General features: G+C 40.6%; 1 protein-coding gene across 1 annotated transcript in view; it reads right to left on the bottom strand.

Annotated features, from left to right (window-relative positions):
- gabrb1 (gamma-aminobutyric acid type A receptor subunit beta1) overlaps nucleotides 1-16,273 on the bottom strand; it is a 101,206-nt gene that overhangs the window by 21,446 nt on the left and 63,487 nt on the right. Inside the window, exon 5 of the mRNA XM_033643432.2 lies at nucleotides 2,356-2,438. Within this exon, the coding sequence (XP_033499323.1) occupies nucleotides 2,356-2,438 (83 nt within the window). The remainder of the gene's footprint in view (nucleotides 1-2,355; nucleotides 2,439-16,273) is intronic.

Here is a 16,273-nt window from a genome sequence, read left to right as displayed (position 1 = left end):
AATGCCTCCGATACTGCCTAAAATGCTGTATTGGGTATTGGCGAGTACAGTCTATGACCAATCCCATACCACGTAATGCCTCACGTCATTACGTATACACACGCTAACGGCAAACGAAACGGAAACGGAGCAGAGTTTAAAAAGCATTCTACTGTAGCCTTTAAAATGTCTTTTTTTACCAAATTGTGTGGCTGCACTTTAACCTGTGTCTTGATCTGTGTCAACACTGGATAATAACAATCAAAAAAAAGTTTTATGGCATTCATTCTACTATTATTTTACATAGAGTTTTAGGAGTTGAGACATACAACAATTTGTATCCCAACCATTTTGTATTTTACGCGCTGGTACCGGATCGGTACTTGGTATCAGCACAAACCTAAGGTTCAGGGATCGGAATCGGTATCGGGAAGGAAAAAGTGGTATCGGTACATCTCTAGTCTCACCCTGACCTCCTCCCAGTGTGAGCGATAGGCTTGGGTCTCAGTCCGGTTTCAGTCAGATTCAGCTCAACTGCAGGATTTTGAGGGGAACTGCCCATTGGTTCGACAGCCCATTGGTTCGACATCCCATTGTTCCGACCATATTAAACTCATTGTTCCGAAGTCCGTTCGGAAATCATCATGACGCCCTGTGGTTAAGGTCTGGTTAGGTTAAGGCACAAAAACCACTTGGTTAGGGTCAGGAAAAGATCATGGTGTGGGTGAAAATGAAAAAGAAAGTGACAAACACATAAGCCGTGAGCCTGCTCTGCCTCAAGCCCGCCGCGAGCCGTTCAGCACCGCGGATAGTTGGACTAATGGGCTGTCGAACCAATGACATGGACCATTTGAGATGGTAGATATTTTAGCAGAGTTTTAAAATCTTAACTACTAACTAAAATATCTGCTCATTGTGAACTGTCAAAAAATGATCTGCCAATCTATAGTAAAGGATATACATATGCCAGGTAATTTGGTAACAACGGTAACATGCAATCGGTCATTATGCAGTCCCTTATTAAAGCATTTGTGAAACCCACAGAGTAACAATCGCCTCAAAACCCCGCAGACTACAAGATGATTTTTTGAGTCTTTTTTTTCCCCTGAGTTATTTGTAAGACCATAGTAGAACATAGTATCAGGTTCAGTACAGTGCAACATGCCCTGCTGTTCATTTAGCCTGATGATGCATGATGACATCATCAAAAGGGGCAGCTGTGGCTTAGAAGGTAGAGCAGGTCAGCGGGAAGATGGGTGGTTCATTCCCCAGCTCCTCTATTCTGCATGTGAGGAAAAACCCATGGGCAAGATACTCAACCCCCAATAGTCCCCAATGGCTGTGCCTTCTTTTACTTTGGCCACCAGTGTATGAATAAATGTGTGTGTGTGTGTGTGTGTGTGTGAGAATGTGGCATGTGTAGTTTAAAAGCACTTTGAGTGCTGCACTATACAAATTCAATTCACCAAAACGGTCCAATGAATGAGTCACCTGTCAGTCCATGTGACTTTGGTCACAACACAAAAAGGAACCAGACCTAAAAGGCAAGGGTCCATTTTTTTTTCTATCAACTGAGACAAACTACAGAAAGATTTGAAGAATCTTTGGTGTCAGGAATCAGTTCGGAAAGGACCCAAATGCAGAGCAGTAGACAGTTTGAAGGTTTAAACAAAAAGTAAGCCTTAATGCTGGTAAAACAGTTCCTCCAAACAGGCAGGCAACAAAACACAAAGTCCAAAAGAAAAGGACAACCAAAACTTAAACTGAAACAAACCAGGGAAGCACAATGAACAGAGGGATGAACTCAGGGAAGAAATTCAAAATGGAACACAAGAGACCATACAGGAAATGACACCACAGACGAAGTGACAAGGAACAAAGAGAAACACACAGTATATATACACAGGAAACTAAAAAATGAGACACAGCTGAAGTAGGTGGACTGGACACAGGCAAAATGTGGGAAATGGAGATTGGCAGAAAAACAAGGGTGTGGTTGGGAATGCTAGGGTGGAGCAGACAAGACACATATACAACAGGTGTGAAGGGAAGACTGGGAACAGGGAAGGACTACCGAGACTGATGGAGGACAAGTGTGATAGAAAACAGGTGGGAAAACACACAAAGACAGGAAGTAAAACGAGACATGACACATGAGGAGAGAATCTATAAACTAAAACAGGAATTGTATTAAACACGAATAAATAACATGAAATGAGGAGGAACACAAACACATACAGAAGAAAACAAAGTCCACAAGATAACAAAATATGGACAAATATCCGGATCATGACAATTTGGTAGCTGAGGCCAAACTTTGCATTCATGCTATGACCATTCATGCACACACAAACACATAAACGCAGTGTCACTTACAGCTCTCAATCTCCAAGGTGCAGTTCTGCTCATCCAGTGGGTATCTGCGCAAGTCCATCATGCAGGCAGCTGTTGTGGTGATCCTAAAAGATAAGGTAAGACAGGTTTATTTATTTAACTGCTTATCATATACAAAGGCTTTTCAAAGTGCTTTACAGCAAAACCTGCAGGCAACAAGTTAAGTCAGAAAATTGAAACTCATGTTGAATGTGTTCATATCTTTGTTACTAATTACCTCATCTTCAAGACCCCCTGATGTTACTAATGTTACACAGCGAACCAATGAAAACGTACAGGAGTCTAGTGGAGTATGAGTATTATGTGTGCAGTTGTGAACATGACCAAAATGACTACCCCTTGTTTTAGGCCAGGCGAGTAAATGTGCCTGAGTATAGCAATCTATTATATTTCAACCTTGTTCATGGATACACTGCTGTCAGGCTAACCTTACTAGTTAACATTTGTTAACTTTTGCTGCTGTTTTTTACCTAACGGTACTAGGTCAACCATTCCCAGAGGTCTGGTGAAACGCTGTTAAAAACTTGGGTCATGGCTAAAAACATGGAGAAGTTGTCACAGCACATTGTAATTGTTTCCAATTTGAGGCATGTTTCACGCAATGCTATAAAGGTTATCTTTGACAGTAGTTGGCTCTGCTCCGCCAGACTGAAGTCAGAGGTTTTTGATCCACATCTGCAGCTGTTTCTCAGTGAGTTTTTTTTTAAAAACTTTTATCTGTTATGTCCTACAATTTTCAGGACTTAAAGTGGTTCTTGTTTTTCCCCCAATTTGATTAAGTAGAACAGCCGTAAACTACACAAATCATAGGCATCTGTGCAGTGCTGGTAGTCTCTGCTTCCAGTTGCATGCCCTCCATCTGCAAAGCACAACAATGTATGACGTTATATCCAAAGAAGCTATTAAAAGATGTGGAAAATAGAGCAGACTTTGGCTCAGTTTTAAAAATGGCTGCAGTTGGGGCATATCTTAGCTCTGAGGGGAGCTAATTCCATCAGTGGGCAGCGTAATGGCTAAAAGCCATTTCATCACATTTGGAAAAAACTCTTGGCACCAGTTACTGACCAGTCCCCACAGGCCTGAGAGACCTACCTGGCTTGTACTCAGCAAACATATCTGCTATATATTTTGGTTCCAGACCATCAAGTGACTTATACATAGATAATAACTAGGGCCTTGAAGTCAATTCTATATTTAACTGAACACCAATGCTATCTAAGAATTAGAGAGATGTTTCTCTGTTCTTGGTGTTTGTCGGTATTCTACCAGCAGTATTTCAGATGAGTTGTAACAGTCTTGTTTAGCTGTAATGGTCTTAGTGGTGAGACCAGGAAAGAGTGCATTACAGTGGTCCACTTGACAAGAAATAAAAGCATTGCTAATTTTTCCTAAATCTTGCTTGGACACAAAGTTTCCAACTTTCACTGTTTTAAGACGCCAGAAAAGTGATTTTCTTATCAGATTTAATGTGGCCACTGAAATTTAAATTGTCATCAGTGATTATATCAAGGTTCTTGACTTAGGTGTTTGTTTATAGTCCTCTAGGATTAAGGTAAGCACTAAGCACTAGCCTTGCTTTTTTTATTGCTGAGGAGAAATATTTCAGTCTTATCTTTGTATAATTGGCGGAAATTTTGTTGCAAAAGGAACAGAAGAAAGTGAATCTATAGGACAATACTCACTTGGTTAAAGCGCTAGATTAGGGTTGGGTGATATGCCATGAAAAGTAAAATTTTTTGGGTATATTGCAATACACAATATATTCCGCAATATCTTGAAATTTCCTCTAAACTATTGTAAACTACTAAAATACAAAAATGATTTAATGAACCACACTTACAAAACTTAAATAAAGTAGCTACTGTCATTTTAAAGTAAATAAAGTACTACTCATAATACAGTTCAATAAAGTACTGTTATAATAAAGCTGAAAAATGTGTTGTCATTATTAAAGAAAAATAAAAGCAGAACCACTGGTGCTTTTATTTTGAAGCCCCTAGCCTGTCTCGGGCCACATGTGTTGATGTTCTTGCTGTAAACTTGAAGTTAAACTGTTGCGCCTTTCAACATGAGGACTTTTTTATTGTAAGCTGGAAACAAACTAACAGCTCTTCAGTCCATTTATTAATAATATTTGCAAGTTGCATTTGTGCTCCATGGTCACAAAATAAGACTAAATAGTAGTGGTCAGGAGCTCTGCAGGTACAAAGACGTGCTTCCTCTGCTTACTCAATTGTTAATCTCATTAAGTTAAACTGTTATCGTGGGGCAATTAAACATGATGATTTATTTACTGTAAACTGGAAACAAACTAAAAGCTATCCAGTCCATATATTAATAAGATTTACAAGTTGCAGTAGTGCTCCATGGTCACAAACTGTGACTTAATAGTAGTGGTCAGGAGCTCTGCAGATGAGAAACAAACCTCGCCTGCTTTCACTCTATTGCTCAGGAGAAAGTGATTTGGATGAGTGAAGGAGTGTGTGCGAAGTTTCATGTTTGAGAGTGTTTCTTTATGCATCTGTGAGAGGGAAAGAGCCACATGATCGAGCAGGAGAACTGAAATGCCGAAGAGAGTGTCATGCCCATGGCTTAAAAAAATGACCATTTATACTAATGATTGCAATATAGTCATTTTATACATACCATGTGAAACATGTCCCAATACATTTAATATATTTGATATATCACACACACCCACTCTTAATACAGTAGATCAATGAGTCATCTGCATAGCTATGACAAGCAAATTTATAGTCTTGGAGAATTTCAACATACGGTAGCATGTAAATATTGAACAGAAGGGACCCAAGAACAGATGCTTGTGGGACTCCAAATGCCATAACGATTCTTTCAGATTCAAAATTATCGATACTGACTACATATCTCTTTTCAGTCAGATATCTGAGGGAAAATCCATCATGAGCACTAATACACTGTGCCCTTACATTACAGTACTTCCACAACAAGAAATTCCAAGTTTAGAACTTGTACAAATAGCAAGTTCAGTCAATACCACAAAACATCCAGTATTCAAGTCCCAAAAGAGGAAAACATGTAATTTCCTGATACCTGGGTAAAACACTCAACTTTCTAAAAAATGAACAATACAGTTTATCCCCAACACTCACGTTGAATCTCCTGCACACTTCCTACCTACACCGCCCTCATCACACAAATCCTTTTACATCACAACTGGAACTGAACTATCTGTTTCTTTCCCATAATTGCCTTTGCACTGCTGAAGTCACGACTACAGCTCCCCTCCCTTTGAAAAGCCTTGTGTTCAATCTTAATTACAACTATGAGTAATTAAGAATTAACACTAAAATCCAGGCAATTGGGTGAAACCCGCGACTTCCCCCCTTTGAAGTCTTACATCTGAAGGAGGAAACACTTTAGTTTGACAGTTTAGCGGAGAATTAATGATTGAGTCATTTCGTTTTTTAAAAAATTCTGAGCTCTGTGTTGATGAGAGCCACTAACAGTCCTCTGCGAGAGTGAGAGAGGCTGTAGAGTGTTGGTCCTATTCATTTTGTGTGGTACAGCAGCAGGCCCTGGTTACAGCCTCATACAGCTGATTATGGGTTGTTGTATAGTGAAAGGGGCCAGTCATCAAAATCATTTGCTTAAAACACAAAACACAATTAAACCTCATCCCAGCAAACCACTAAAACCGTTAAGGCCTATAATGCTGTAATGAGAAAATATATTGCATGGCTTATGGACAAGCAATTTTCGTGTTGACATGCAGTTACAATCATTCAAACTGTAAATTTGGCAGCACAGTGGATATACGGGACAAATGATTACTGCATGCCTCATGTCATTTAGGGAGAGTTATGCATACTGTACTGCAGTATATTTGGTGAGGAAAACATCAAAGCTCTTTTAGGGCTTAAGATGAACTAAAATGGATAATAATGGTTTATATGTATTTATATTCTCAAATCAATGAGCTAAAATTAGCCCTTCCTAAAATAAAGATGGATTTCTGAAATACGGTACTATATAATTTTAATGTACGCAAAACTGTTTGTAACAGTTGTTTACAAATCACTCATTGAGTCGGTCCTGACCTACAACATCTCATCCTGGTACACCTTTCTTTCTGTTACAGATAAATCCAAACTGTCAAAAGTCATCAAACATGCTACTAAAATAACAGGCACCACTCAGACCTCATTGACAGATTTCCACGCACAGGTAGTCAAACAGAAAGCCAATCATCATACACAACCCCTCAGACCCACTCCACAGTTCATTTCAACTCCTCCCATCTGGCCGACACTACAAGGTACCTATAGCAAGGACAAACATAGTAAAGAAATCATTCATTCCAAGTGCAATCAACATTATCAATAAATCGTAAGGATATGACTCACCTATAGCAAGTGTTCTTAGTTTTCTTAGTTTTCTTTGTGTTGCTTTAAACTACACTGTTATGTCTTTTATGTCTTTTTATGTATTTTTTAACCTGTGTTTTATTTATTCTGTGAGCCACGTCAAAGACGAATTTCCACTGCTTTGCAATGGACAATAAAGTTTTTCTGATTCTGATTCTGATATAAATATAAATTCAAATGTTTTATAAGTCTGCATAGGTGAGATTAATGTATGTTAAAATGCAATATGTAAGACATGGCCAGCATTTTAGTTTAAAACATTCACAAAAAAATGAACTAACATTATCAACAGATGGTGAAACAGAAACAATTCTGACTTATCGAAGAAATCTTTGTATTGTGTTGCGAAGATATTGACTGAAATTAGCAAGCTAACCACATGTATCTCAAGAGGCAATAGTGAGTCATTGTAGTGTCCTGTTTACATCCTTGAGTCCAAGTGGATGTTTGTGCCAAATTTGAAGAAATTCCTTCAAGGCCCTCTTAAGATATTGTGCTCACAAAAATGAGCCACAGGTCATAGTGACCTTGACCTTTGACCACCAAACTGACTGTCGCTGGTGTGGAAGCATAAAAAGCTAAAATTGTTCAAAGCCTGTACAGCTGTTTAATTGTTAGTCACTTGATGACACTAACAGTGACACTTCTGCTTTATGCAAATACATCTAAAAATGAAATGATTTGATTAATGGCTGGGTTGTAAGCAATACAAACTTCTTATACAGCCCAGTGATGTAATGAGATGCCTCTGCTGGTCCCTGTTGATTTAGCAGCCTCTGAGTGATTAAGCTAATGGAGACTGTGAGATGTGGTTGAAAGCCCTACAAAAAGTTAGTAAACAAACCTTGATTTAATAAACTATCACTGTACAGTACAGAATTGCACAATAACATGTAAATGTAGCCCCCTTCACCCTACACACAAAGAAAACGCATCAAGAGATTGCCCCCCTGTGCCATAAGCACCAAGAGCTTACCGCCCATCAGGGGAAACCGAACATTGTTCATCTGCACACGCAGGCCACACTGCCACGACACAAAGCTGGTTGAAAATCGACAACCGTGGAGAGAATGAAACCTTTGATGAGAAAAGTCACTCTTATGGCTCTTACTCACATTGGGCTCACCCTTATATTTAAAGCGACACTTACCTTTCTGGAAATTTTACACTTTTCTTTTTTTAGGTTAAAACGCTATTAATAAGTTGATGGCACACTAAAATGTAAGTGAATTCCACCAGAAATAAATCTCCCAGTTCCGCTCTCAGGATGTGGAGTTTTTGGCTGTGAAATGTCGACCCTTTCCACCTTACTATTTCACTATATGTTCTCTCTTATATGTTGCAAAAATTGTTTTTAAATGTTTTGTTTCTTTTTGATTGGGGTATGCGATATGTCATTTCGTTTTTGTGCTGTGCATAGAAATGACAAATAAAGACATTCAGTTCAATTCATAACATTATATGACAACACAGCATCCTGTTGCTAATGGCTAACATTAGCCTACTGTAGCATAGCCTCTGAAACATTAATGTTATCTTCCTTGTGTGTTTCCACTTACTAGTAACGTTAACGCCACTATCTAACATTAGCACTGTAACCTTATTTTAAAACTCATCAGTCATCACTGACTCCGGTTGAGTTTTAAAATTCTGGGGTTGCGTTTGACTGTCTTGGTTGTAACGTTACACTCTCTCACCTCTTCTGTGCATCTAACGTTACCTTGCCAATGCCTGCGTCTATCTTAGATGTAATGAGGACGTAATGGAGGAGGGGGGAGTAGGCCTTTGGAGGGAGGTGGAGTTGCAGGAGGAGGGGGATGGGACTTTGGAGGGAGGCGGGAGTTGTGGATGTTCAATTTTTTTCTAAGTGCTGTGTGAAATACCAGAAAGGTAAGAGTTCCTTTAATTAAATTGTGAGAATAAACTATTGCCCAATTTCCCAAGGACCCCTGGACGTCCCTCAAGGACCCCTGGTTGAGATGCAGTGCTTTAAACAACAAGGTCCAATGGATGGTTTAATTTGAAATTGACACAAGTACAGGTTGTTGGGGATGTACTTAATGTTTCTGTATCATCTCTGTCTCAATAATCTGTCCATCCTAATGCGAAATGTGGCAGCAGTTTGAATTTTGTCTCTCCTGGCTGTGTAGAGTTCAGCACTGCAAAATTGTTAAACATTTTATTTTGAGATAGAATTGTATTTCTGAACACTTAGTAGAAACTCTGCTGTAAAGTAAGTGCTTGTAAGCAAACCGTTACTGGTGAGGGAAAAGGGATGAGAATTTCTGTGCTTTGGAAGCCAAGAAAAATCCACTGATGCTCCTCCTGGATCATCTCTCTTCACTCTGCTGGGTGAGTGTCCAACTACATGCACATCTCCCCATACTCAGCTGTTACAGTGTCAGGACGTAAAAAGCCCCTCAAGACATGAATATTCATTATTTCCTTACCTTTTGAATATTCTGGGGCTGTCGATCCATGTCCTGGACACACTGAACGCATTAGGAAGCACTAGATGAATTATAAAGCAGGTGCAGAAAGCATGGACGGGCAGTAAAAATAGAGTGTGTCAGCTCTGTGACTTGTCAGGTAGGAGTCCTAGGATGTTGCAATTCATCCATTCCACAATGGCAATCATGAAGTCTTCACTGTAAGAACTGTGTTTATATGTTTGAATCAACCAAAAATTCAGTCACTCTCAAAGTCACATGCACACATAGGGCTCTAATTTCCCGGCACGGCGCAGGGTGGTGCAGGGTGGCGCAGGGTGGCAAACCCCACGCAGAGCTAGTTTCGAGCAGCGCAACCCGAGGTGCGCTCAGTTTGGTAGTTTGGCAGACCGAGGTGCGCTGAGATGGGTGTGGCGGCCCAGCAGGGGGAGGTGTCGACAGATCCAGCTTGGCGCAGTGACAGTTTCGTGCCAAAAGGCTTCGCCAAAGGTGCGCTAAAAGCTCGCCAGCTGAAACCAGGTCTACTGTCAGCACAGGGGGAGCGCAGCCGGTGTAAGCAGAAGTTTGGCTGACCGGCGGACAGTGCGCACACGTCACCAAAACCTCACAGGCAGGTTTCCAGAATATCAGGCACATTAACGATGCAATAAATAGCCACAAAACCACTATTCAATGCAACTATCTGCAATCAGCACATAAATGTATCTCTATATTGACTGTCCTGTCACATCTGATGTCAGATCAAAGGGGATTGGCACCGTTTGGCACGTTTGGCACGCGTAATGGAAACCCAACCTGATTTGATTAACACAGCTGCAAACTAATGAGTTCACATCCCTCTCAGCCAACCACAAACAGCCACAGCATCAGATAGGGAGTATATATTCAGCATCTGTCATCTTAGAAAAGTCAAAAGAAAAGAAACAGTGAGTGAGACTGCGAGAGAGAAAGAGAGAGCGCGCGCGCACGCATGAGTGAAACGCAACATTGATTTACAATTGTGGTGACCTCCTCCCAGGCTACCTTTGCATCATCAGCCCATGGAGGTCTCCTCACAGTTCCGTATATTCGGACACTGTGAGCTTGGACCTCCCGGACCAAAACATCAGTTTCCTCCTGGGAGAAGTTTGGCCGTCTGACGCTGCTGCTCTCTTTTGCCATGGCAAATTGAGTAAACTCTCATTACGCCTTCGCGCGGCGCATTTAAGGGCGAGGAGAGGGGCTCATTTGATTGGTGTGATGTGTGTAAAACCCACTCCACGCATTCTCTCCTCCCTCTTTCCGACTTGAGCAGGTAGGAGGGACGGAGGTGGGAAAGAGGAGTAGCTGAGCCAGCGAGCACGGTGTGCCAAACTTGCAAAATCCGCCTGGCTACACCCAGTTGGCAAAGCGCAGGTGCGCTGCGCCCCCGCCTTGCCCGGTCTGCGAAACTAGAGCCCAAATTCTTAAACTCTTTACAGGTGCTGGGTGGACCAAAACGTACCCACACAGTTTTCTCTTTCCCAAATCATCTTCTATTCGATGCCTTATAAAAGTGGCAACCACTACAGTGGTATGTCAAGATTTCTTTAGGGCGAAAAATGAACCGTTACAAATAAATACTGCATGGTCAATTCATCAAATAATGCCAGTCTGAAAGTTTGCCCCTACATTTTCAGAGATGTGAGGCATGGGTTTGAGTGATATTATATGATTAAATGGGCGTTATTAGTGGTTCTCAGCATTATAGATATGGGTTAGAAGGGTCCTGAGTTTGTTCAGAATGCTGTTAGCAGTGCATTCAATGACTGCCTTTATTGTTATGCAGGAAAGTCAGCTCATGTAACAGTAGCATAAAGAGTGAGAAAGTTTTGGGTTGGGAGGTCATGGTGGTGGATGGGCCAAATGGGCACCAGGATTTGTGTCCTGTGTGAAACTAAAAGTCAGTGTTATTTTAAATATGTGATGTATATCACATTAAGGAAAACGTGATGTACATCATGTAACATACGTACTTTAAGTCAAACCATGATGTTTTTTCTAAACCTAACATGTAGTCTTTGCACTTAAACCTAATGAAAGTGAAACCTGGAAAATTTTCTACCGGTGCCAGTGGGCATCTATTGCTCTGATAAGAGCATTCTGCAAGTCTCCTCTAACCCAGTTCATTGACCTTGATGTGTTCCAAGACCTGGTTAGTTGGGCAGTCTTTAATCTCTTGAGCCAGTGGGTCAATTGATGCAGGCTGTTTTTGTGCACTGTTTGTACATTTCCTACAAAAGGTAATGCACCAAATTCCGTACATATACAATGTAATCATGAGTAATTCATGCATAAACTACGTATTTTGAAAAGCTACAATCACGTGACCAATGTGCTGACAGGAGTAAAGAAGGAAGCAGTCCCGAGTGGTCCAGTAAGGAGGCCAGCTGGGGTGGTAGATGGATCATAAAATACAGGACTTTCCCGAGGAGACCAGAGTTCAAAGCTGTGTGAGTTATTTTACGGTACATTCTCATCATGTTTCTTTTCCTAACCCTAACCACAGTAACTTTACTCGCCTGAACCTAACCTCTATAATTTTTTCTTTGTAATTACTCAACTTTATATCAAGTATGTAACGTCATTTGTGGGGTGCTAATTCATAGAATATTATTCCACTGAATTGGATATACGCTGACTGATGACCAATGGAGAAAAGTGTGGCAGTAACACTGACGTTTAATCATAAAATATTTCACTTTGGAAGATTCATTTTGTCCCTAGAATTGAATTTGTTGATGTCAGACTGGTTTGTCAGGAGATAAAGTTAAAGGTCATGTTTTTATTGAGCTGTTAGTATTGTCTTATAGCGCTGCTTATGTGGACTTAAGTAAGATGCGTACACACTGTATGAGCGGCCCACACACAATGAAAAAAATAAATGGAATCAAACAGTGGAAGTGTGGTGTATGATATTAAATTAAGTTTTGTTATTACAGTGAGGATGACTGGTGTGTACTGTCTGCATCTCACTCTCAATGCTGTTGTCCCAGCTGCAAATTGAACATACTGTGTCCTCTTGTTCTCGGGAGTTTGGACCTGCATACTTGGAAAGAGAGGAACTACAACCAAGTACTTTGTCCAGGCAGAGTTTTGTTTGTGGCAAGACCTTGCAGCCTACAGAAGAAATGCAGTCCAAGGCAATTCTGCATCAGTCTCGGAATCCATCAGCTATTAGTCTGACAACAATAAGCCCCTGGGGGTAAAGGCTAGTATTTCAGGAGATCCAGTGTAACATGCAGGTATCTGGGCCAAGACTACCTCTTCCAAGAAAGCATTTTGACTAATGTGTTACACCTCTCCACACAGACTTTTAACCTGCTGCTCAAAAGTGAGCGGTCAATTCTCCTCAGACTACGGAAACCAGAATGCTTTCAATACCAAAATCATATGCTTTTTTTGTACAGATTTCTGCGTATGCAGATTATGATTACATCTGCATTGGCCTTGCTGGTTGCTGGCTGTGTTGAACACCTTGCTGGTTATAATTGCACAGTGATCTTGAAATTATCATTTTAGCCTGTGTTGAAACTCCAGATATCAGGCCATGTGGACTCCCAGTCAAAGTCCTCATGGGCACTCCATATGACTCACATTCTAACTGGGTTACATGTGGTATAAAGATCATGTCCTGTAAACAAGTCTGAACAATATGGACTCTCATACATGGACTGTGATCAGAGCTCTTCTTATGCCTTCATGTCAGCCTCAGCTGTAGCTGGACGTTTAATGTTTTCAGGTTGTCAGTATGTCCCATTTTTCTTGATAGCGGTATCTCAAGAATGCCTGGAGGGAATTTCTTCAAATTTGGCACAAATGTCCACTTGGACTCAAGGATCAACTCATTAGTATTTGGTGGCCAAAGGTCAAGGTCACTGTGACCTAACTAAGCATGTTTTTGGCCATAACTCAAGAATGTATATGCAAATTATACAAAATTTCACACTAGTATCTAATATTACAAAATGATTAAGAGATGACATTTCATGTCCAAAAGGTCACTTCACTGTGACACCGTAATGTTCTGCGAAAAACACTTTTCTGTCCATTATTCAACATCATATATCAGGAACAGAAAGAGAGAGATTTGGTCAGATACTAAATTGGTGACACTAAACCTAGATGTCCACCTTGAAACAAAAAGGTAATAAGTCGCAATATAACGCAATATATTGTATTGCAATACTCACAATATAACAATAATATCGTATCGCGACCTAAGTATCATGATAAAATCATATTGTGAGTCTGGCCATTCTCACCACTAGTATGGGTGATGTCCAATGAATGACATTATGTACCTAACATAAAGTTATGTAATTAACATAAAGTTACAGAGGTTCGGTTTAGGCAAGTAAAGTTACCGTGGTTAGGTTTAGGAAAAGAAACATGGTGAGGACGTACCTTAAAATGACATGAAGTTCACTTAAAGACCACACAGTTCCAAACACTGGTCTCCTGGGGGAATGTTACAGGGGAAAGTCCTGTGTTTTGCAATCCATCCACTACTCCAACCTGCCTGCTTACGAGGACCCCTCGAGATCGCTTCCTTCTTTACTATCATCAGCGCATTGGTCATGTGACTGCAGCCTTCCAAAATATGTGGGTTATGCATAAATTACTGGCTCATCATTACATACAATATGCACTGACTACTTTTCATAGGAAAATGTACTGACAGTGCATGAGAGCAGCCTGAGCTGTATTGTGATAGCTGTGTACTGGGCACTGCATAAGCAAGTTCATTCACTCTAACCTATGCTGCAATGTAAAATAACACTTTTCAAAGGGCCCTTACAATTATCCTCCATTTCTTTGCAAAGAATTAGCAATGTTTAATTTTAGGTGTCTCTCTTCACACCCTTAAAGGACGTGAAATGTCCACAAACCATATGTGCATAGATGCTAACCTATCACGTCAAATTGTTTTAATGTGATACCATCTCATGTGACCATGTGACCACTTATGACTTTTTATAAAGTGTGCATCAGCACAGGCCCGGCAGCACAGATTTAACTGTGCCTGCTCTGTCATCTTTTATCTTTGTTGCTATTGAGGGCAGCCATCCTCCATCAGTCACAGCCAAAGAGGTCTGATGCTGCTGGCTGTGTGGAAGACTATCTATAAACAAATGGACCATATGTGTGTTATGTGTTTCCTAAGCCAAACCCAAGGTGTTGAGCTACTAACAACCAAAATGTGTATGTGCCAGTCAGTGGTGAGGTCATTTTGGCAAACCTAAATATAGCCCTTGTGTCAGCAGCGAGCACACTGGATGAATAATTGTGGGAGCCTGCAGGGGATAATGATTCTGCAGCATGCCAGTGTGAGAGAAATCTTCCCAGCTCCTTCACAAACTGTGAAACGCTGAACCCTGAGTGGTGGAGGAAAGAGACATGTCCTCCCGGTATCTGAAAATATGATTTCAGGACAGAGGAGATAGAGAGGAAGTGGTGCTGATTACATGTAATAATATATACAGGATATAGTGATAAGTATTACTGCATATTATTTTATTACCTGTCAGACTGTAGAGAGCAGATCACTTGTCTTTAATAATGTAATCAGACTGACAGAGTCCATAACCTGTAAGTCACAGGGACATTGTCTGTTTCACAAGTTGAAATGTGCAACTTCAGCAGTCCGTGCACCTTCTATTCACTGGATTTTCCACCTTAAAGCTAGAGGGCTGGACTTTTTACATATAAATGAATGTTCATTACATTCAAGCTCTTGCCAAATGAGTTCACACAATCTGATTAACTCTGTCACTGCCAGGGAAAGCTCTTTGTATTTCTCAGTATATCAGAGTTTGGCATCTGGTGTCTGTGGCCACTTTCCAGCACAGGTGCACAGGAAGTGATGTGTTTTACATTAACCAGTCAGAGCTAAAGGAAATAAATGGCTCTGATTAGTACGAACTGGTGATGTGGTTTGGGGGGGGGGGGGGGGGGGGGGGGGGGGGTTCAAGAGTAAGCTTGTTAGAAAATATTGCAGGTTTCATCATACTTAATCACTTACATTTGTACATTTAAATAAAAAACATGTTTTATATTGTGATATTTTCTGGAAATAATATCATTAACAGAAAGTAGGTTGTTATTAGCAAAGGTCATTACCAGAAACTTTCAGCTCTGGTTTGCAGGTTTACAGTGCATCAGTAAATGCAAAGTACTAGCGCTTTTTTGTCGTTCTTTTTTCAAACACCATCATCTAAATGTACTCTGTCTCTATCTATCTTCCGTTAAGTCCCACAGTGCTTTGTGTTGCCCTCTACTGCCCACATCACGATCTTATTCTCTATTATTTTTATCTAGCCAGTCAAAACTGTCCGATGTCTGTCACAACAAAACGCAGATTTGGGGCTATGGGGAGTTTTAAGAAGGGAAAAAAAGAGAGCAAAACAGGAGCATTGGTTGTTTCTTAAAACATTAAAAACTAGCCATGTTTATGTCTTTCTGTCAAGTGACCTCTTGTGGTTGTGTCTGTCCTCGCTCAAAGCAAAGGCTTAAAGTAGAATGATGCATGTTACAGTGCTGCAAACCCTCCTGGAGAGGACAGCTTGGTGGAAAGATTTTGTATCCTGTGTCCTACCAACAGTCAACAAACGGTTTTGTTCCACAATCTCTGCCTAACCACAGAAGCTGCTCATATGGACATAGTTTTTGGAACAGCCATTTCATTTTGGGAACTGAAACATAACTTGTTTTGTCATTTACTAGGATTTGCTGAGAAAAACACAAACTGACACGACAGAAGCATAATTAAACTGTCCTTTATTGATGGATATATTGAATGATAGCATATGGGTGTGTGCCACGTCATGAGATTTCAGGCACAGATGCAGATGGATGTTGTTCCATCAAGCTGACAATATCACCATAAAAAAGGATTGACATTTTCATCACTATAATGTTTTCTCTCAATCTGGAAACAGCCTCCTCGGTGGAATGAAAATTCAAGGGCAGTATTAAAAAGAGGAGAAAGAAGAGGGTGAGGGTGGGGGTAAATAAGCGAGATGG

This window comes from Epinephelus lanceolatus, chromosome 15, assembly GCF_041903045.1.
Source record: "Epinephelus lanceolatus isolate andai-2023 chromosome 15, ASM4190304v1, whole genome shotgun sequence".
Taxonomy (NCBI): Eukaryota; Metazoa; Chordata; class Actinopteri; order Perciformes; family Serranidae; genus Epinephelus; species Epinephelus lanceolatus.
The sequence above is the reverse complement of the archived record's forward strand: the minus strand, read 5'-3'. Positions and strand labels throughout refer to the sequence as shown.